At 42.3% G+C, this 21,418-nt stretch overlaps 1 protein-coding gene across 1 annotated transcript in view; it reads left to right on the forward strand.

Annotated features, from left to right (window-relative positions):
- Positions 1–21,418, forward strand: part of LOC101697015 (cilia- and flagella-associated protein 337-like) — a 120,593-nt gene that overhangs the window by 75,163 nt on the left and 24,012 nt on the right. Inside the window, 8 exon segments of the mRNA XM_087199478.1 lie at positions 7,510–7,661; positions 10,839–10,941; positions 13,492–13,598; positions 13,680–13,759; positions 14,472–14,526; positions 15,231–15,276; positions 16,445–16,504; positions 19,259–19,428. Of these exon segments, the coding sequence (XP_087055604.1) occupies positions 7,510–7,661; positions 10,839–10,941; positions 13,492–13,598; positions 13,680–13,759; positions 14,472–14,526; positions 15,231–15,276; positions 16,445–16,504; positions 19,259–19,428 (773 nt within the window).

Below are 21,418 nucleotides of genomic sequence, written 5' to 3' on the forward strand. Positions count from 1 at the left end.
GGGAAGGGGAAGGGGGTAAAAAAAAGAACCAAGATACTCATGTAATGGTACAAGATCCCAGTGATGAATGTAACTGTATTTTATACCTAAAATGTACCAATAAACATAATGGGAATAAATAAATAAATAACTTAAAGAATTAACACCAACCCTTCACAAACTTTGGTGGGGTGACCCTTCCCAACTCATTCTATGAGCCCAGTACCCTGATACTAAACACAGATGAGGACATTTCAAGAAAAGAAACTCTAAGCCAATGTTTCATGAATATGAATGCAAAACTCCTCAACAAAATACTAGCAAACTGAATCTAGCAATATATAAAAAGAATTCTGCAATATGACCAAGTAAAATTTATCCCAGAAATGGAAAGTAGTTCAAAATGAAAATCAATGTAATAAACCATATTAACAGAATAAAAGACAAACAGCATATGATTATCTGAATAGGTACAGAAAATAAAGCACAAAAATTATGTTCTGAAAACTAGAAAACACTGTTGAAAGAAATCACAAAGAAGTCATTAATAAATGGAAAGATGGCCTGCTTTCATGGTTTGGAAAATTTAATGTTGTTAAGATGCCATTGCTTTGCAAACCAGCCTACACATTCAATACAATCTCTGTGAAAGCCTCAGTTGCCTTTTTTTCCCAAAACGTGAAAACTTGATACTGAGATTCATACAGGAACATGAAGGATTCAGAACAGCTAAAACAATCTTGCAACACAAGAATAAAATTGAAGGGTCTATACTTCCCAACTTCAAAACTTACTACAAACTATAATAAATAATACAGTATGATAATGGCACAAATACAGGCACATAGAGCTATGGAGAATTGGAAATAGGTGAGAATCAAGAAATAAGCCCTCACATTTACAGTCACTTGACTTTTGGCAAGAGTGCATGACCATTCTATGGGGAAGGACAATATCTTGAATAAATTTTGCTGGATTACCTGGCTACCAACATAAGAAACAAGGAAGCTGGATCACTATCTCACACCATCTATAAAAAATTAGCTTAAATGGATTACAAACCTAAGTGAAATTCTAAACTCTAAAACTCTTAGAAGTTGTGCAGGAGTAAAGACCTCAGATTAGGCAATGGTTTTAGATATGGCACCAAAACCACAAAAACAAATAAATAAAATAGATAAATTAGACTTCATCAAAACTAGAAACAGATGTGATTCAAAAGATAACATTAATAAAATGAACAGAGAGCCTACATGACGAGAGAAAATATTGCAAATCATCTATCTAATTAGGACCTTGCTTTAAAATATAAGGAATTCTTAATGCGCAGCAATAAAAATAAAAATAGCTCAGTTTTAAAATTGGCAAAGTATTTGAACAAGCATTTCGTAAAAGTGGTCAATAAGAGCATGACAAGATACTAGACATCATCAGTCACAGGGAAATGCAGACCCAAACCACAATACGGTACTACTTCATACCCATTAGGATGGCTAAAATGAAAAGACATAAAATAATACATGTTCAAAAGATGAGAAGAAATTGGAATCTTGCTAGTAGGAAATTAAATGGTATGGTTATGTTGGAAAACATTTTGGCAGTTCTTAAATGTTAAACATAGAGTTACCATATGATCCGGCAATTCCACTCCCAGGAATATACCCAAGGCAATTGAAAAATGTACATTCACCAAAAAAATGTATATGAATGCTCATAGCAGCATCATTTATAATAGCCAAAAAGCAGAAATAACTCAAATGTTCATCATTTGGTAAATAGGTGAGCAAAATGTGGTGTATCTGTATAATGGACACCTCTCGAGATCAAAAAGGAATGAAGCACTGGTATGTGTTACAACATAGATGAATCTTGAAAACATTATGCTACATGAAAGACAGCCACAAAAAGCCATGTATTTTATTATTTTATTTATATGAAATGTCCAGAAGAGACCGCACCATAGTGACAGAAAGTAATTTAGCTGCCACAGGCATGGGGTGAGGTGTCAATAGGGAATGACTGCTAATGGATATGGGGCTTGGCAAGGTTGGGGTGTGGGGAGGGGAAATGCTCTGAAATTAGATAGTGGTGATGGTTGCACAACTTTGTGGATTACTAAAGACCACTGAATTGCTTGCATTAAGAACTTGAATTTTGTAGTATATGTATTCTATCTCAATAAGGCTTTTTTTGAGAAGGTATGTCAAGAGAAGAGTTAAAAGTGATATCAAGGATGGGGACTAGAGAAGTGGGAAGGGCATAAGGCCAAGGAGCTCAGTGTGAATGTGTTGGATAGAGTTGTCCTAAGTTTGGGGAACATGCTAGGACTAGAGATATGAACTTGGGAGTCATTAGCATTTAGGTGAAATTTTAAATCATGGACTGGATGAGAGTGGGTAGAGCAGAGAAAAAATCCTTCAAATACTGACTACCAGGGCACTATGATATGCTGGAATTTTCCTTCATGTGGGTCCAATATGGCTTCTATGTAGTGAGCTTGGAATCCATCTCATGGTGATGATGAGGATATTTTATATAAAACTAGGTACTGAAATCAGTTAGTGATATAGCCAGGGCCCAAACTCAATTCGCTCCTCAGTGCAAACTTGATTAAAATGGTAAGTTTTTATAAACTTTGGTTTTGATTTATGTTGAAAATCAAATTCATCCAAACTCACTAAGTTGGTGACCTCATATTTTTAATGTTTTTTTTATTCAACACTTGCCGTTCTGAGATAATCATAATCCTGTGTGTGGGGACATGTCTTCTATCCTTTTTTCTTTTCCTAGTGCCTCTCTGTTTTCTTCCAATCTAAACTCATGATTACAAGATTAGCATCTTGCCTGTGATGATTCAGGAGTATTGAATCACTTCCCAATGTGTGTTTAAAATATATTGAAATCCTGTCTTGGAAATATGGTGTGTGAGTTATTTTAGAATATATTATTCCTAACAAATAAAAACTAATCAACTAGGAGCCAAACAGCTAGATTTCTAGCATGCCTGATCAGATAGTCTTCGTTCTTCAAATTGATTTTCAGCCCAAATATTTTACTCCTTCAAATCATGGGGACACACAAAACATTTCAAGAGTCTGCTGGTTTCTGGCTTTCTATAAAGGAGAGTAAAGTGACAGATTCAGGTTTTCTTGTTTCACTTGTTATTTCTGTAAATTTAACATTGAAAACCACAAAGAGGGCTGCTTTGTATTGACTAGAATTAGGATGGAAGGAAAGCTATTTCTTGGAAGGAAGATAGTATGTGTACCATGTAAGGATTGCCACTATAATAAAAAAAAACTCCATGTTTTCCACGGGCTAAAACAATAAAAGTGTATTTCTGTCAACAGTGCAGTAGTCTAGTGAGTGGGAGCTTTTCCTCCCATTCAAGGGCCAGGCTGTCTCCAGCTGGAGGCTGTACATCACCTTCCTTAGGTTCCAGAGTCCCTTTCATCCACATGCAAGGAGAGCGAGAATAGAGGAGGCACACTTACCTATTAAAAATGGTAGCCAGAAATGACATACATCACTTCCTCACAGTCCCATTGCTGAGTTCATGACCACCGTGGATGACTGAGAAACTGGAAAATGCTTTACTTTGGCAGCAATTTAGAAAAAACAACTCTATGGGTCGACAGAGAAGCATAGATTTTGAGGAAGGGGTACAGAAAGGTTTGGAGACATACAACTTTAACTGTAAATTCTGAAATTACCACAACCTAGGTGGCCTTGGATGCCGAACTAAACAATTTAATTCTTTTCAACAATGATTTACTCTCCTCTAAAATGGGAGAGAGATCCACTTTGTAAGGTAGCTGAGTTCATTAAAGGCGATGTATAAACTGTAGTCACTACAGAGGAGTTTTACTATATAAGATTTTGTAAGCCTGAGAGACACAACTCTAAATCAAATAGGTTAAGCTATGAAGTGAAATTTGCTCGTTATTGAAATCAGGCCATTGGACAGTCAACCTCATGGGCAGGTGGGTTCAGAGCTGGATCTTTCTTCCCGTGCTTCTCACTTCTGCTCCTTGGTACACATTGGCCTCATCAGGTCCTACTGCAGAAAGTGTTTCTCTTTCCAAATTGTGGGGGATATAGACACCCATAGCTCTGAGCTCACATCCCAACTCCAGTTGCACCACCAGCTCCAGCCAGAAAAATCTGAGGGAAGGACACAGATTGGCCAGATGAGGGTCCTATGCCTGTTTCCTGAAGTCAGAAAGCAACTTTTTAGAGAGAGAAAAAAAAGAGGATACTGGACAGACAGCAGATAGGTCAATGATGGCTAGTTTGTGGTAACTGTTTTTATTTGGGAGATTTGATGTCAATTTGGTGAATCAACCTCGATTTCAGTATGAGGAGTGTTCTCCCCACTTTTTTTCCTCTTGGATCTTGGCAGGCACCCCTGCACAGCATCTTAATGAGATCACTCTTCCCAGCCTCCAGGATTAGCTGTGTGCTCCTACTCCTCATCAAAACCCTTTTTTCTCAGTAACCTAATGCCAAGTTTAAGAGCATGGCATCAGGCATCTGGTGAGGGTCCCATGCTGCTTCATAAATGGAGGAGGGCATCGTATGGTGAAGTACGACAACCATGCTGGCTTGAGTTACTTTTCTAATTGAACTACTAATACCCTCATGGGGGCTCCACCCTTATGAGCTCATTACTTGCCAAAGGCCATAATTCCAGATATCATTAACATATGAATTGAGGTATTAAATTCACAACATGAACTTTTGGGGATACATTCAAACCATAGCTCCCATGTCATACAGTGTGTGTTAGCTTTTCGTTGCTATGACAAACTACTTGAGGAAAACAACTTAAAGGGGAAAAAACATTTATTTTGGCTCACAGTTTCAGAGGCTTCAGTCCATGGTTAGCTGACTCCATTAATTTTAGGGTTGTAGTGAGGCAGAATATCATGTAAGAGCAAAGCTGATCACCTCATGGTGTCTGGAAACAGAAAGAGAGTGAGAGATAGAGCAGAAGGATCTGGGGACCAGATATAATCCCCAAGTTCACACCTCCCTGATCCAGTCCTTTCAAGTAAGACCCACCTCCTATGTCCATCACCTTCTAATAATGCCATCAAATTTTGGTCTCATCAATTAACTAGTCCACTTAATGAAGCTAGAGACCCCATGGTCCAATCACTTCCAAAAAGCCCATCAGCAACCAAATCTTCAACACAATGAGCCTTTTGGGGGGGACATATAGCTAAACCTTAACACAATGAGAAGAAATCAAGAAATAAATAGATTCCCATGGAAATGTAACTGATAACAGTTGTGTATGTTGCCTTTCTGTCTAGGAAAATGAGCAACTTCCAACAAACCAACATTACAGAAAGGAAAAAGAAGGTCCCTTGAATAGACAGTCCTCAGAGCTGTCTTCTCTATGGGATTATTTTACTTTAGTCACTATTGTGGCCCCTGTGCTGACCTCCCAAGAGGCAAAATTCCCCCTTCAATTCCATGACTAAAAGCACAAATAAAAAGACAAGCTAGAAATTTCACTATCAATTTGCTAACTGCTGAAAAGAGCTAATGAGAAATAAACAGAGTATAAATAAAGCCTATTAGAGTCTGGTTTAAGAGGCAAAGGTGTCAAATTTCATCAGAGCTAATTTGTTTCCTGGAGACTCCATGGAGGGGAAGAAGCCCTAACAAAATGCATCCCACCCACTCTCATCTTTACATTTTTCTGCTCTAGAGGAAGACAGGCCTGAGCCTGACTCCTGACTTAGTATGGTAGCTGTCAACTTGGGCAAGTTACTTAACTTCACTTAGACTCATAAATAATGCCTGCCTCCCAGAGTTGGTTTAAGAGATCATCACTTTGCCAGGACTATGCTCTAGAGATCTTAGGTATGTGCATATGTTGAAGGCTTAGTGCCCAGCCTGGTGTTCCAGGAGGTGGTGGAACATTTAAGTCATTGGAGGAATGCCCTTAAACGGGCTTGTGGGACACTGGCCCCCTCCTTACTTTCTTTTGCTTAACCACACACTTCTGCCATGATGAGCTGCCAATCACAGGTCTCACAGCAACTTCCCAACTGATCATGGATTGGAACCTCTCACACTGACCCAAAATGAAACTTTTCTACTTATAAATTGATTAGCACAGATATTTATACTGGTAGGAAACTAATAGACCGCTGTAATGTACCACAGATTGCGTGGGTTTAACAGTGGAAAGGTACTGTCTTAAAGTTCTGGAGGCTGGAAGTCAGAGATCAGGGTGTCAGCAGGTTGTTTCCTCATGAGGGCTGAGAGTGTCAGCTCCAGGGCTCTTGACTTGCTTCTGATAGGGTGCTGGCAATCTGTGGCATTCTTTGCTTTGTAGATGCATCACCTTGGTCTCTGCCTTCATCTTCACATAGCATTCTCCTTCTGTGTATCTACCTCCAAATTTCCTCTTCTTAAAAGGACATTAGTCACTCTGGCTCAGGAGCCCAGCCTACTCTAGTAGAGTCTCTTCTTAACAAATTATATCTGCAATGACCCCATTTCCAAATAGAACTCCATTCTGAGATACCAGGATTATTCAACATATGAATGGGGAGAGAGAATTCAACCCAAAATAAAGAGTGAGTGCAGCAACGTGTGTAAAGCAGTTAACATGATGTCTTATTCATGTTACCTCACTAGACACACTACCCTCATAACTACCATAACTTCTCAGTTTTGTGCTTGGCCCATCTGCTCCTGCCTGTCCCTTGTAGCCCTCACCAGGTCACACAATGGTAAGGTAATGCAAGAACCATGGCGTGGTTTACACACCTGTCATGGTAAGTGATTGACCATGATATTATTATTATAATCTGAACACAATTACCATGGTCTAAATACTATTCTAAGCACTCTTTTTTATTAATTTTAACATTTCTTAAAACAACTCTATAAGGAAGGTATGATTATTATTTTCCCCACTTTATAAATGAAGAAACTGAGGGAAAGAGAGGGTAGGAACTGGTCCAAAACCACACAGCCTTTATGTGTTAGCATTTGGATTCCAGTCCAGGCAGGTGGCCTCTGGACCAGCATGTCCCCAACCAACAGCTACCCTGAAGTTTGTTTCCTGTGTCTTCTAAATATCTGTCTAGTCATTCATCTTAAGGACCTGCATTAGGAATGGAGACAAAGTCAGTTCTGTACCACAAATCAGATTCATTCATTGTGTCAGCTCTATTGTGAAAGTTGGGTCTATGGGAACAGATGTGACCAGTCATCTCCTTGGATGGGGGATGTAAATCACAGTCCCCAAATGACATCAATACAGGTATCTCCTCTCTTGGGGCAGCTTCAGTATGATATAGGGATCAGGATTTCAGGTTGCACTCTCTGCCTCCTTTACACGCAAAGCAAAAGGTACCCATTTTAAATTGTTTCCTTTAGGTGGGTGGGTATGTGGCAGTGTTCACATCCAATCAAGCCAAATCAGACCTCATAACAGAGAGCAGCTTGGAAAACCCAGGCCAGCATATTGTTCAACACTTACCATTTGTCCCATTTTTTCCTCAGATCTGGGACCTGGAAACCTATAGCTGCTTGTTCGCAGCTTCCTCCAAAGCCAGTGGCATTAAGGGAGAGCTCACAGACTGCCTCTACCTCCCAGAACTCCAAGCTCTGTGTGTGGCCACCAATGTTGTGGCTCTCTTGCACCTGTGACTAAGGTATTGGGCTGTCTGTACCCTTGGTTCCACACACTCAGCACTCTAGAAGGTTCTCTAGAGCCCACTGTGGCTGTTGTCTACCTTCTCCTTCATGACGTACCGTTGGGATCTCTGTGCACAGATCTTGTGGCTCTAGCTTGCAGTTTATATTTGGGTAGCTGTCTTTAATCTTTTCTACTAGTTACTCCAGCACCATCTTCCTATACTATCCAAAAGTCTATAGTCAACCTCCTCAACCTCTTTGGCCTAGTGTATCCACCAGCCCTACCCTGGAATAAACTTCTCAAAAATGTACTATATGGGTGCTGCTTATGCTGTCCAAAGGTATCAACCTGACTAGTACAGTTGAGCAGAGAGAGCTCCCAGGTGGGGTCGGTCATACCTCTGTTGGCTGCTTCATGTCTCAGACATGCCACAGATCTCAGACATGTAAAGCAGGACAGCCAGATAGGGATGGCACACGCCTAGGTGATAAACTGAGTCTGTAATGGAGACCCCCTTACCAGGCCTTTCCTGCCCAGGGCCTCACTGTCCAGGAGTTTTTAAGCCTGACACCCAAGTCTCCTTGACCCCTCTGCATGTAAATGCACTGTAGTTACCTTGGCACTCCTTTGCCAAGCCATGCTGCCATGATGTCCTCTGAAAGGAAAACAAATACTCGCCTGCTTACCCTTCTGTGCTCAGAGAGACCACTTAGCACTGAGTATTAATCAGCTCCAGGTGTCCATCTCTGCCCTGCCTAGGTTGAGACTAACTAGTCTTACTGAAGAGTTTTAAGTTCTTTCCCCAGGTACCAAAAACTCTCAAAAGTCCAACCCTGAAGGTTCACAGATGAGCAAGCAGTGGCCTAGAGAAAGGAATGCACTGTCCCAGGGCAGAACTGGAGCAGAGCTGGGATGAGTCCCTCTACATCTGGGTGCTCAGTGCCTGGCATTCTCCCTGCAACTGTCCCTGTCATTGAAACGCCAAAGCTTTCCAAGACATCAAAGGGGAGAGGAAGCCTTAAGTTAAAAAAAATCTTGCAATAAAGGGCACATTGCCTGGCCTCACTTTTCTAGAGCCTCCAAAGAAAGGTTCCCTCAGACACTCCTAAGAGGCCAAATGGCTGTGAGGTAAGTCTTAAACCTTCTCTCAGGCTTTGCAGGGGAAGAACTCTCCCCTGCCCAGCTGGCAAGGTGGCAGGGTGCCTCACCTGTGCTTTGAGAACCAAAAGACTCTCTATATTCCCAAAGCATAGATATCATTAAACCCAGCTCATGGTTCAAATGTGGCTCATTCTTGTTTCTCCATTATCCCTCTCTTATGTATCAACATAAACTCATTCCTCCTCCCCGACCAGCAGCCTTTCCCCTTGGTGTTCAGCAATAGTACAAATCCAAAGTCAGTAAACAGGATCCAAGGAAAGCTTTTACGAGTGAATATCACAATTCGCATATTTCAAATCCTATCTGTCTCGTAATGGCAACTGGGTTTTCTGAGCCAGAGATCATGAGGATGGCCTCATGGATGTGTCTTCTTAGTTTGTGAGTTTACGCATAGGAGGGGTCTCAAATCTATTTATTGTACTCAGCAATCAAATCACAGGTCAAGAATTAACCTTATAGAAACGGGATCCTTTTTCATACATCAGAATTCCATGGAGAAGTCTAGAATGTAAGGTGCTGGCTGGTGGCTGTCATGACCTTCCTAATCTGCTTTCTGAGGCTTGTGTGAAACAAGAGAGCCCAGGCAGAGTGACTGACATATGATTGCTGGCCAGGCTTGGAAAAAATCAGGCTCCTCATTCAAGATGCCAAAACAACCAGCTGAAAACAGAAGCTTCAGTCAATCAAACTGCTGTTTGTCCTACATGATAGCATTGTGTAAAACAAACAGCCTGCTTGATTGATTTCTTTCTGAGCAAAGTGACTGAAATTCCACTTCATGGCAAATTCAACCTCAGTCTCTACGGCCAACACTTAAGTGCCAGAAAATGTCCTCTATCCCAGGCTGCTTCACATCCCTGCTGTCATGCAGGAGCTATGTGACCTGGATTGAGTTGTGTAATGCTCATCTGTAAAGTAGAGACCTCAGGCCCTTCTTCCCAAGGTTGGGAAAGAGTAACAAGCCTGATGACCATGCCCTGAACTTCTTCTTTGGCCTGAATTCTCTAGGACTCCCTTTCCTCCTCCCACCTAGACCACACTCCACCTTTACTTTCCAAAGGGCAGGGATGGTTCATAGGGAAGTTCTCAACATCCCTATGTCAAAACCTGCTCTTCCTCAAAGAGCCTTCTGGGCACCCATGCTTCAGATCTGTCAGAGGCTCAGCTGCTCTCCTGTAGCTGAGCCTTAGGGCTACACAGCAGAGGAACAATGGCGAGAGATGACAGAGCAATGACACCAAGACCAACTTTCTGTACTAAGCATCCGTTGCATGCTGAGCTCCTCCAGACATTTATGTGTCCCCCTCTTATTCCTCAGAAAATTTCCATGATTCCATTATGGAGATGAAGAAATTATTCCAATGGGGTTGGGGTGCTTAACCCCAAGGTCTGTCTCTTCTGTGGGCTGACCTCCCACCATAACTCATAGGGAAAGTCTCTGTTTGCACTTCACACCTGGGCACCCTTGGAAGTCACCTCGCGAGGCCTCCCAGGATCTGGCTGGCCTTGTCCCTGCTGGGAGCAGGAAGTACTGTTGCCTTCCTGAGCTACTCCATTTGTGTTTGTTTGGGGGAAGATCTAAATTACTGTGGAGAAGATCCATTATGTAATTTCACAGAATCATATTTCCCCTCCCCTACAGAGGAGATGCGGGCTCTCCTTTTTCTTGTTTAGCAGCCACTATTCTCACCATTTATATATGTGATGCTCTGTTCTGATACTGTTGTGTGGTTTCTCATTTAATCCTCAAAACCACCCTTTGAAGTAGGTATTATTGCTCCTATTACACAGATAAGAAAGTTGGCATTTTGAGCAGTTAAGCAACTTAACCAGGGTCCCAGACTCCAAAGCCTATCCTCTTGGCTATTCTCTCAAGGAGCAGAGGAGCAATCAGAGCAATTGCACACCTGAGCAGTCAGAGCCTCACCCTATGAGCTGCTGTGGGAGGTCAGCACACAGAATAGTCCCCTTCTGGGTATCCATGTCATGCAGTTAGCTCAGGCTCTCACTGTCTCTGTTTTTCATGAACAAGACCTGCCCCAGAGCCCCACCTGGTGCTTTCCCACCAAGAGCCTGTGGTGTGCTGCAGGTCCAACCCAGCCTTCAGGCACGTGGTCAGCTGCTCCGAAGCATCTGTAAGTATCAATTTCTGCTCCATTGGTAGTGGTGTCCCTGTGAGTGCGGCCCTAGGCTCTCTGTCCTCATGTTAGAGCTAGGGAGTGTTTTCTGAGGATATTCTATCCCTGGAAGTACGTAATGGGAGGCTCAGGTCTACTCTGCTAATTGTCCCAAATTGTTTGGACTTTCTTCTACAGAATAGGATGGAGGAAACTAGGTTCACCAGTGGCTTGTAATATGACCTATTTGGAAGGACTACCTTGGTGATATTATTTCACCGATATTCCTTTGTGTGGCATAATGTGCTCTAACTGTAATTATTCACGTATAAAAGGACAGAGCCTTCCACATTCCCTTCCCCTCACCCAGGGGCTTGTGGGATCACTGTTCATCCCTGATGAGTGGCACAGCTCAATCCATGGTGGGTGGGTGACATAATCATTGCTTGTTGAATGAAGGAAATGTGCACATTCCGTCTTCTTCTGCCCTCGTGCTAGTGGGAAGACACACCCTCAACTACACTCATGATATTTTAATGTTCTCAAATCTCCTAATACAGTCACATGTCACTTAACAATGGAATAGATTCTGAGAAAAAGGCATTGTTGGCTATTTTTTCGTTGTGTGAACATAATAGGGTGTAACTTACACAAACCTAGATGGTATACCCTACTACAAACTCAGGCCTATTAGATATATACCCCTATTATGGCCTATCCCTCCAAGGATAATGATGAATAAAATACCACAAGATCAAATCAAGGACAAGAGACAAGATGCAATCAGGAGAATAGTGAACACAAGATATTGAAGCCTCTGCCAGAATAACATGGGATACTATTTTATAGTAAACTTTTTTCCATAAATAGAAGTACACCCTACAATAATGATTAAAATATGGGTTATAAACCAGTAATAGTCATTCATCATCATTATCAAGTATTATGTAGTACTCATAATTACATGTGTAATACTCTTTACACCACCGACAGCATAGCAGGTGTGTGTACACCAGTGTCACCCCACACATGTAAGTGATGTGTTGCACTAGGATGTTAACATGGCTATGACACCACTAGGAGATAGAATGTTTCCAGCTTCATTGTAATCTCATGGGCCTATTATTATGTGCGCAGTGGATGCTTGACTGAAGCATCTTTATGCAGTGTGTGACTTTATTAGTTCATCATTTTCTGAGCCACTGGCCTGGGCAGCATCACAGGGGAGCCACCAGAGCATGTGGCCTCCCCTCCTTTCCTGCTTCCTTCCAGAGCCAGGCCTTCCAGGCTGTGGGATCACACAGCTTCACAATCTTCACACTCTTTCATTCCCACCTCACTCCTAAGGAGACGCCACTGTCCTCACACAGGTTCTTGCCCTGATTCATCACAAGGATTTGATTCAGTATTTAAAAAACAGATTCCTTGGTATGCTGGTCAAAAGTATTTTTATGATGACTCAGTCTCATCGCATCCTCAAGAAAGTAAGTTCCTGCCTATTTGGGGCCCACGCTCATAAGGAAGTGCTTACCTCCCGTAGTTATCACAATCTCTGGTCACTCCTATGCAGCCAAAAGCACTACCTTCTCGGCATCCTGCTTATTCCTCTGTCCGGCCTTTTCCCATCTCCACTCCGAAACTTTCCTGCCTCCTCCTCCTCCTCCTCTTTTCCTACACACGCAGCCTTCCAGGTCCAACTCAGATCCCATTTGCTATGAAAGTTTTCTTCCCTCCCCAACTCGAGCAGGTTTCCCCCTCTTTCTGACCACCCCCAGTCAACACCCCACATCACAGTGCAGCACTGCATCACAGAGGTGACCCTCATCCTCAGCACCCTCAACAAGGAAGAAGTCACTTGGAACCCGCATGTATGTTTCCTCTACTTTCCTTCATCTGTCAAAACTTTTTCTTTTTCTTCCAGTTCAGCCCTACCTACTAATAGCCCATTCAGCTGTGAACTCATCAATTGATTAGTCCATTGATGAAGTCAGCAACCTCATGATCCAGTCATCCCTCTATGTCCCACCTCTGAACATTGAATGAGGAGTCAAATCCTCAGTACCTGAGTCTTTGGGGAATGCTTCGTATTTAATCCACAACAAAACTCTCCAACTTTAAATGAGTGACAGTGATTTCAGTAAGTGCCCGCTATGTAGATATGGTGCTGGGTGAAGTCTGTGTGGTGTCACCATCACAATCCAGAACATTCAAACCACACTGTGCACTTGACTTTTATGGAGGAGAGAGTAGGGCCCAAGATCTCCACAGAGTCCAAATTTATGAATATCATGATACCATATTTTGTTCACTTGGTTATATCATAGAAGAACTAAGGACCACCAACTTTTGGTGACTCTGAAAATTTTTGAAGCCACCCATTCTGTGGCATTGTTGTGAAAATCCTAGTAAATGATTACGTTCAGGTAAGACATCTTGCACTTTCAGTATATATGCTTTCAGGGTACACTTTATCTTGTAGTAGCTGTGGAACTAAACTTCTAAACTCCAACCCCCTTTAATTTAATTGCCAGTATCTCTAGGTCACTACTTTTCAACATTTTTATATAGATGGTGAAAATATGGGACTTCGAAACAGGAAGACAGTTATCTGAATTCACTGGGACTCATGGCCATGCTGGGATCACTTGTTTGACCTTTGACGCCAGTGGAAGAAGGTATGTGCCTTTCCAGTGCTGTCAACCATTCAGCAGCTCCATGCCTGTCATGTCACCCCAATGGAACACTCTGTTTCCTAGGTTAATTACTGGAGGCAGCGACGGCTGTCTAAAAATATGGAGCTACAACAGTGGACATTGCCTGCACACCCTAAAACAGGGCAAGTGGTGCTGGGATATTCCTAAGTGGTCCCCATAACATGTTGATGCAGGGTTAGGCATGTATAGTGAATGTAAAAGAAATCAAATGAGAGAACCTAAGATTTGTGTAACAACCCCACATGCTTTTTCTCTGGCCTTTCATATTACTTAATGACTCTGAGCTTGTGTTCCATAGGGATAAAATCTAGATTAACAAACGGAAAGCAAGTTTCTTGTTATTGTTACCCACCCCCATCCAGGCTGTTTGCTTCATTCATTCATTTGCTATGCCTGTTCTTGGTTAAATTTCCTTGATTCTGGCCTGTAGAAGTCCTGCATGGAATGCAAATATTCTTCAACTATCAAGGGGGATAAATAAACTCAGAGTAAGAGACAAAAAAGTCAAAATCATATGGCTTAAGCCACAAGCCTGTAATTCCCAGTTCTGTCTTTGCTGTCTGTGCAGTAAGCTCCATGCTGTTAGGGCTCTGTCAGGAGAAGCTAAGCTTCTTCTCACAGCTGAGCAAGGGCAGAATCAGCACTGTAAGGCAATGACAGTGCCCCCAAATCAACAGTGCTTTAATAACTTGAAACACTTTTAACTGTGTTTTTTAAACTGGAAAGTAAATAGTGGTTCCCCCTAATATCAGTTAGATTAGTCAATTTATGTAAGCTGATTCAAGAACTAACAAGTAAAAATGTTTGCTATAAATGTTGATGTTATCTTTCTAGATGAAAGACAGAGTGAACTCTGTGATTGCACCTACATGGAAGTGAACCAAAATAAGTGAGTTGTATTCAGCTTGACTATGAGAGAGATTATATTTAGTGGGGTGTTTTGTGTCTTATTTTTCAACACAAAGTTTATCCTAGGAGAAGATATCAAAAAGACGTAGGAAATTTCCCAGAAGAAAATGTGTCAAAGCATTCCTGAGGACCCCAGTTTTTTCCTAGTGGTGATTTAGGCAATTAGGGTCTGCCTAGAATATTGGAGCAATTCTCTGCACATTTTGACAACTATTTAGAAACAGAGATGGAAAGTTCTGTACCTTCCCACCAAACACTTTATTAAGGAATAAATCAGAGCCCGGAGCAATTAAATTCAACCACCATAAATCGAAGAACAAAAGCTCAGTAAATTCCCTCCTGAACATTAAAAGGGTGAAGCAATGCTTGATCAATTTCTGTACATGCCCTTTCCCTGTGGTTCAGCAGTAATCCTCAGGAAGGCGACTGTACGGAGGAGCCTCTGTAACATGAAATGGTGGGGTACCATAGTTGTCTCCTAACCCTTGAAGTGCTATTTAAAACACTGACCCCAACTTATCAAATAACACTTCCTCTCATTCTTTATAAGAAATAAAAGAGCTTATATTCTTGTTCTCTTCACTTATCACATGTATTAAACTAAATTAAATATTAATTCCACACAAAAAATTAAACAGATGAAAAGCTTAAGTACTGAAATATAAAATTCTGTTGTCGTCCTAGGTGTATTATAGTTGTTGGATGAGACAGAAGAATAAATGTGTATTTTGTAAGTGAAATGTATAAAACGATGCTATTTCAAAACCCTCCTTCAGACTGATAAGTGCACACACACACACAAACACACACACACCTTTTTAAAAATAGATTTTGGAGTGCCATTGCTATCTGGTACAAGTCAGGTTATGATAGAAAGGTTCATTCCCTGTATTCCTCTTTCTTTGTTTGTTTAAAAATATTTTTACCTCATTTTTCCCCAGTTTTATCCCTGTATTTCCTTCCATGGGAAGAAGTGCTAGGTAGAAATGCTGTTGGGCCACCCACAGAGGGTATCCCTGGGAATCCAAAGCAGACTGTGCGTCGAACACCTGTAGCTCTGTACTTGCCTCTCACCCTTTGTCCATGGTCCTCACCCCCTAACCCCTACTTGGTGGTCCCTCCTCCTGAGCAGCACGCCAGTTTGCCCAGTTATACTGTGCATGTGTCCATTCCAGGCTGAAGATTAACCTGTCAGTTGTCCAGCCTTTACTTCATTCCTTCAGCCTCTTGCTTTGTCTTTATGCCTTAGTCTCTCTCAAAGCAGAAAAAGGAAATGAAATGCCATCCATGAGCAGCTCTACAGAGAGAAAATTATTTTTTATGGCTTAGAGCTGGGGAAGGGGATTATTGAAAATGCTGACTAAAACTAAGTTTAAATCTGCCAGTGGCATTTTATTTTCCTTGCTTGCCGTGCGGGATGGTCATAGATTTCTGAATGTCTTTAAACATTGTAAGTTCTTTATTCATCCAAAAGTGCACCATATTTCACAGCCTAAGCTTTGCATCCTCAGAATGATTTGAGAGATGACGACCTGGGAAGTCTTGGCACTGAATTCGTCCTTTGGTATTATAGGTTCCTTAGGCCAATGGCTTTGGTTTTAGTGCACACTGCAGCTATGGGTTTTATTATGAAGGCAAAACTATGCAGCCCATCCAAGGAGAGCTTGTCAGTTGACATATGATTTGCTGAAATGCAATCAACCCAAACGTCAGGAGTGGATTGCTTTTTATTCTCACTGGCACTAAGGGAATTTGCTTTGACATTTCAAAAATCTGCATCACTGGTGGGGTGAGGGGAGGGTTATGAAATGTGCCAACACCTTCTCTCTGAAGTTGTGAGTGTGTTGGCAGCTCATTTTATTGCTTGTATAACGTGTCCTCTTTGGCTTTGGATACAGGATTCACCACATGACTTTCATCACTTCTGGAAGCCAGAGCCACATTGGCAGGATGATTTGGTAAGCCCTAGTCTGCTGCCTGGCCTTCAGAACACACAATGGCACATGATGAGGATCTCTTTCACCCAGAGGCTCCCCTGCATCTCCTAGGCCTGCCTTGGGTAGGCACAGTGTCTCAAGAGCCTCTTCTATGACAGGATTTATTATCAGGCCCAGGCACACTCAGGTCCGGGTAGCCCTTCTTCTCTGTGAAGGCGAGATAACCTCATGTTTAAGCTGGAGCAGAGACCTCGAAACTCTCCATTCTCTAACTGGGAGTCCTAAAGTGATGAAGGTCAGCTCAGGACAAAGGGTGGGTGTGATTTTCCTCAACGAAGCAACCACTTCTAGCTTCTCTTTGGAGGGCCAAACTCTGTATTCACTGTGCCATCACTGTGCATCCAGAGAGCCTCCCCCGTGGCCTTAAGAGAGCCAAACATGGGACTGCTTGCACTTTTTATTAGGACTCAGAATGCCCTCAACTTTCCACAGCTTCCTGGAACTTAACAATATTCCTCAAAATTATCTAGATCCCAAACCAGTAAGACAAGTAAAGAAAGCAAAGCCGCTGTGCCCATCTGTGCCACTGCCCCACTCACCTATGTCCCCTGTAAATATTGCAAAAGGTGCAGTTCACCAGAATACAAATTCCATGAAGACAGACCTAAGTCAAAGCTTGATTTTTATAATAGTTGCCCAATAAATATTTTTTCACTCAACAAGCATTTGCTAAGTGCCTCTGGCCAACTAAGTGTGTGTTGTTTATTGAAGATGCAGTGATGAGCAAAACCAGTTACACTGCCTGCCTTCAGAGGCCTTCAGTTTAGTGGATGTCGGATAAAAATGTGAGGTTATGTTCACAATACCCAGAGAAGCCATGCCCACTGTAAGAGAAGTCTTGTATAAGTTTATGAAGTGCGTGGTCCCTCAGTCTCCCACTCATGCAACGTGTTTATTGAGTGAGCACTTTCATAGTATTTAGTGGACAGGTGAAGATAACACAACCATGAATGAAATGTGATTCCTGGGGCCAGGGATTTAGCTCAGTGGGGCCGCTGCCTGCCTTACAAGCCCAAGGTCCTGAGTTTGATCCCTGGTACCAAAAAAAAAAAAAGTGATTCCTGGCTTCCAGAATCTCATAGAATGGCAAGAAGATGAACAACTGAGGAAATAGTAGCCATGCTGTATAGGCAATATAATAGTGTATAAAATAGCCAATATAATAATGTATAAAATGCTGGAGGAGGACAGAAATGGGAACCACTAACGTTCTGATATCACATAGGGTTAAAAATTAAAAGATTCCCCGGTAAAAAAAAAAAAAAAAAAAAAAAAAAAAAAAAGGATGTTCAAAAAAAAGGTTTACTAGGGTTTTCTTCAGAAGGGCAAGGTAGGGAATAGCAATCCAGATGAGAAGGGAGGCAGTATGAGCAAAGCCTGGATACATAGAAGCATGTTGTTTGGAAGGGCTAGGAAGAGTTTGAGAGGCAGATGTATTAATGCAGGAGGGAAATGAGGCTGGAAAATTAGAGCTTGAAAGTATTATCTTGGTCTGCTTGGACTGCCTTAAAATGATGTCACTGATTGGGCAGCTTAAATGATAGAAATTTGTTTATCACAGTGTGGAAGCTGGAAGTTGGAGAGAGATCAGGGTGCCAGCTAGGTCAGGTTCTGGTAAGGGCTACTTGCCTGGCTTTTAGATGGCCACCTTCTTGCATGGCAGAGCAAGAGTGAACTGCATGTCTCTTCCTGTTCTTATTTGGACACTAATCCCAACATGGGGACCCATCCTCATGACCTTGTCTGACTCTAGGGCTCCCTAAAGTCCCCATCTCCAATCGTCACTTTAGGTGTTAGAGACTCAAAATGTGAAATGGAGATGGGAGGACAGAAATATTCAGTCCATAATGGATACGTATGCTTTATTCTGCAGGCAGAGGGCCCGTGAAAAGAGGAAGCATCCTAATGTTCATACACTGTGGAGGGGTGGCGTGGGAGTGGGATCTGGAAAACAGGAGTTTGGGGAGATGCCCATTGCCCTCTTCTTTTCCAGCAGTCTCACAATGTCACCTTCTTAGCAGTGTTCAAGCAGGAGGGGAATGTCAGGTGACATGTGGACAGGTGCTCAATGACACTCTGTGGCAAGTACATGAGGGCAGGTGTGAACGAATATCTTCATACGGCCCAGAGAAGTCAATTCCCCTCACATAGTAACTGCCCAGCCATGAGAGACTCTGAACTCTGTAACATTGGTCTTCAGTCCATTTTGAGTTCTTATCTTTCTTAAGGGTTGACATCCAAAACTCCTCCTTTAGAGGACAGCAGTAGTTTCAATTCCTCACAGCACAGGTTAGCCACTTTGTGAGACCGATGGGAGCCCTGGAGAGGCTAAATTACAATCTACCCTGGCCTTGGAATATGAACCTCTGGCTATTGGGAAAGCAAATCATCTAAGCCAGTACTTGGGTTCTGTTGTCCTATTTACATTGACCCTTCAGGCCAGTGAGGTGATCTCATCAATAATATGCTTGCTGGCACTGTGGGAAGGTAAGGAAGCTCCTGGAAATTGCACTTCCTGGGAAAGGTAAGGCCCTAGGAGGTGTTAAAGCACCTCTTGGCTGACCTCAAGACAGACCATCCATGGAGGAGCTTTTGACATGGGAAACCACAGAAAGAGGAGTCCCACCGGATCCTGTGTTTTAGGGATCAAGGAAACAAAGTTAGGTGTGGATGATCTAGGGTTTTATTTCTTAGCTTTGTCCTTCTCTTTCTCAGAACCATGGGCACGGGGAGGAGATCCTCTGTGTGGCACAATGCCCGCCCTTTCTTCTGGCAACCTCCAGTTATGATGGGGAAATTATCATCCGGAATGTCATCTCAGGCCACGTGTGCTGCAAACTGAATACTCCTAGCCTCTCGGATGTCCCGGATCCTCAGAAAGGTAGGTGAAAAGCAGGTTTCAAACAACTCAGCACAGGTTTTAACCTGACAAGTTGAAGGAGTCATGGTTTTAGACCACTTCCCACTTAGGATGACTTTAGCCTCTTTCCGGGTTTTCCTTGTCAGATGGAGACTCCCATAGCTGGAAGGGAGCTTAAGAGATTGACTAGCTCAGCTTTTATCCCTGAGCACCTGTCTGTCAAAGCCCATCTCACAGGACAGCCCATGACCTCTAGGAGCCCTTTGCTCCTCCACTACCAACCAAGAGGATGCTCCACACCCACTGAGCCCCTTTGGGGGCTTAACTCTTACTTTTGTTTCTCAGCTTTCTATTATCATTTATCATGTTTCCTCTACCCAGCTAGCAAGCCTGATCCCCCTAAGCCCAGCACAGACATCACCTCTTGGTGCCTCATCCAATTGAAAGTCTTCAGGCTTCTATGCCTTCCTCATCCTCAGCTTCCTCTGATGGACCATGACTTACTCCTACCTGGATTTGTCTTTAGAGCTTGAATATTATATTGCAAAACTTTCCCCCACCCTCTCACCCATTCCCCCAAGTTTTTCTGCTTTGTTCCATTTCTTTAAGCCCCTCTTTCTCTGATAATGTGATGACAGGTTTGTTCATTTATTTATTATTACTGATGAGCAACTGCCAGGTGCCAGCCACAGTGCTAGGGTTGGGACTTGGGGCTGGTAATCCCTTACCCTTCAATGCTAAACCATCTAGTAAACAAACATAGAAAACAATGGAGGATTCAGATTTCTATCAGTTTCATTGTTGATTGTGGAGGATTAGAAAATTGGCTGGAACTCACAGCCAAAAGGGCTTTCTCCCTACCTTTGCTCTCTACATCCAGAGTCTAGACCTATATTTCCAAAGCAGCAGACTACAGACACTCTTCTGTCAAGAGCCAAATAGAGGAGATACAGGGAGTTGGGCATCCGCCCAGCTGGCAAACCCTCAGAAAGCCTCATATTGCAATCCATATATATATTAGATTGTTCTAGGAAGCTCTCTCTGAGCATCTACATTTTTCAAAAATGGTTCCATTTCCCTCTAAAGGTTTGTTTTTATTGCCATTAGAGTGAAAATAAATTCCCTGGCCAAGAATGTGATGCTGACCTTTAGTTCTAGTGTAAAACCCTGTTTGCAGTAGCATTTATTGCTCAGAGTTATGTGACTATTCAGTGGTTTGGGGAAAACCTTCTTCTGCTCCAGTAATGCAAACCCAGCCATTGTCACCAATAGCTTGCACTTCTACATTGCCAGAATTGCCATATGAGATGGGAATATGTGAAAATTCACACCCTTCCAGGAAAGAGCAGTGCTGGTTCTTCTTGAAGGTTAACCCAAAACATAGTGCTCATTTTCACATGGGATTTGTTAAGCCGTCACCATACAATTTGGAAAATCACCTAGCCAGCTTTTCCAGGGAAGTCATTCTCAGGGAAAGGGGCAGTTTAAAAAGAAAGATGAGTTTATAAAACCAGATGAGCTGAAAACATAGTCTTTCTTCCAACTTTCTAACATTTGAGCTTCATTTTTCCTCATAATGAGGATTGTTGCTTCTTCCTCCACATCAAAAAGAAAGAATTTGAGTATAAAAGAGAGAGACCAAGAGCCTTCAACCAAGCTAAAATCCAGGAAGTTAGTGAGCTCATTCCAAGTCAAAGGTGTTTTTACCCAGGAAAACAATACAACGATGTTGTTGAATATCTCTCATATGTCAATCATTTTTCCTACATGTTTTTTTTTTTTGGTACCGGGGATCGAACTCAGATCCTTGCGCTTGTGCAGCAGGTGGCAAAACCACTGAGCTAAATCCCTGGCCCTTTCCTACATACTTCTAATCTTTTTCTCACTTAGTGCTTGCATTGAGCCTGAAAGAGAGGTACTACTGTACTCATTTTCATAAATTAGGAAACTGAGTGGAAACAATGATTAAGTAACCATCATTATAACAGCTGCCATTTGTTAAATGACTTTAGGCC

This window comes from Heterocephalus glaber, unplaced genomic scaffold (genome assembly GCF_053883595.1).
Source record: "Heterocephalus glaber isolate CG9 unplaced genomic scaffold, H.glaber_assembly_v1.0 deba00001720, whole genome shotgun sequence".
NCBI lineage: Eukaryota > Metazoa > Chordata > Mammalia > Rodentia > Bathyergidae > Heterocephalus > Heterocephalus glaber.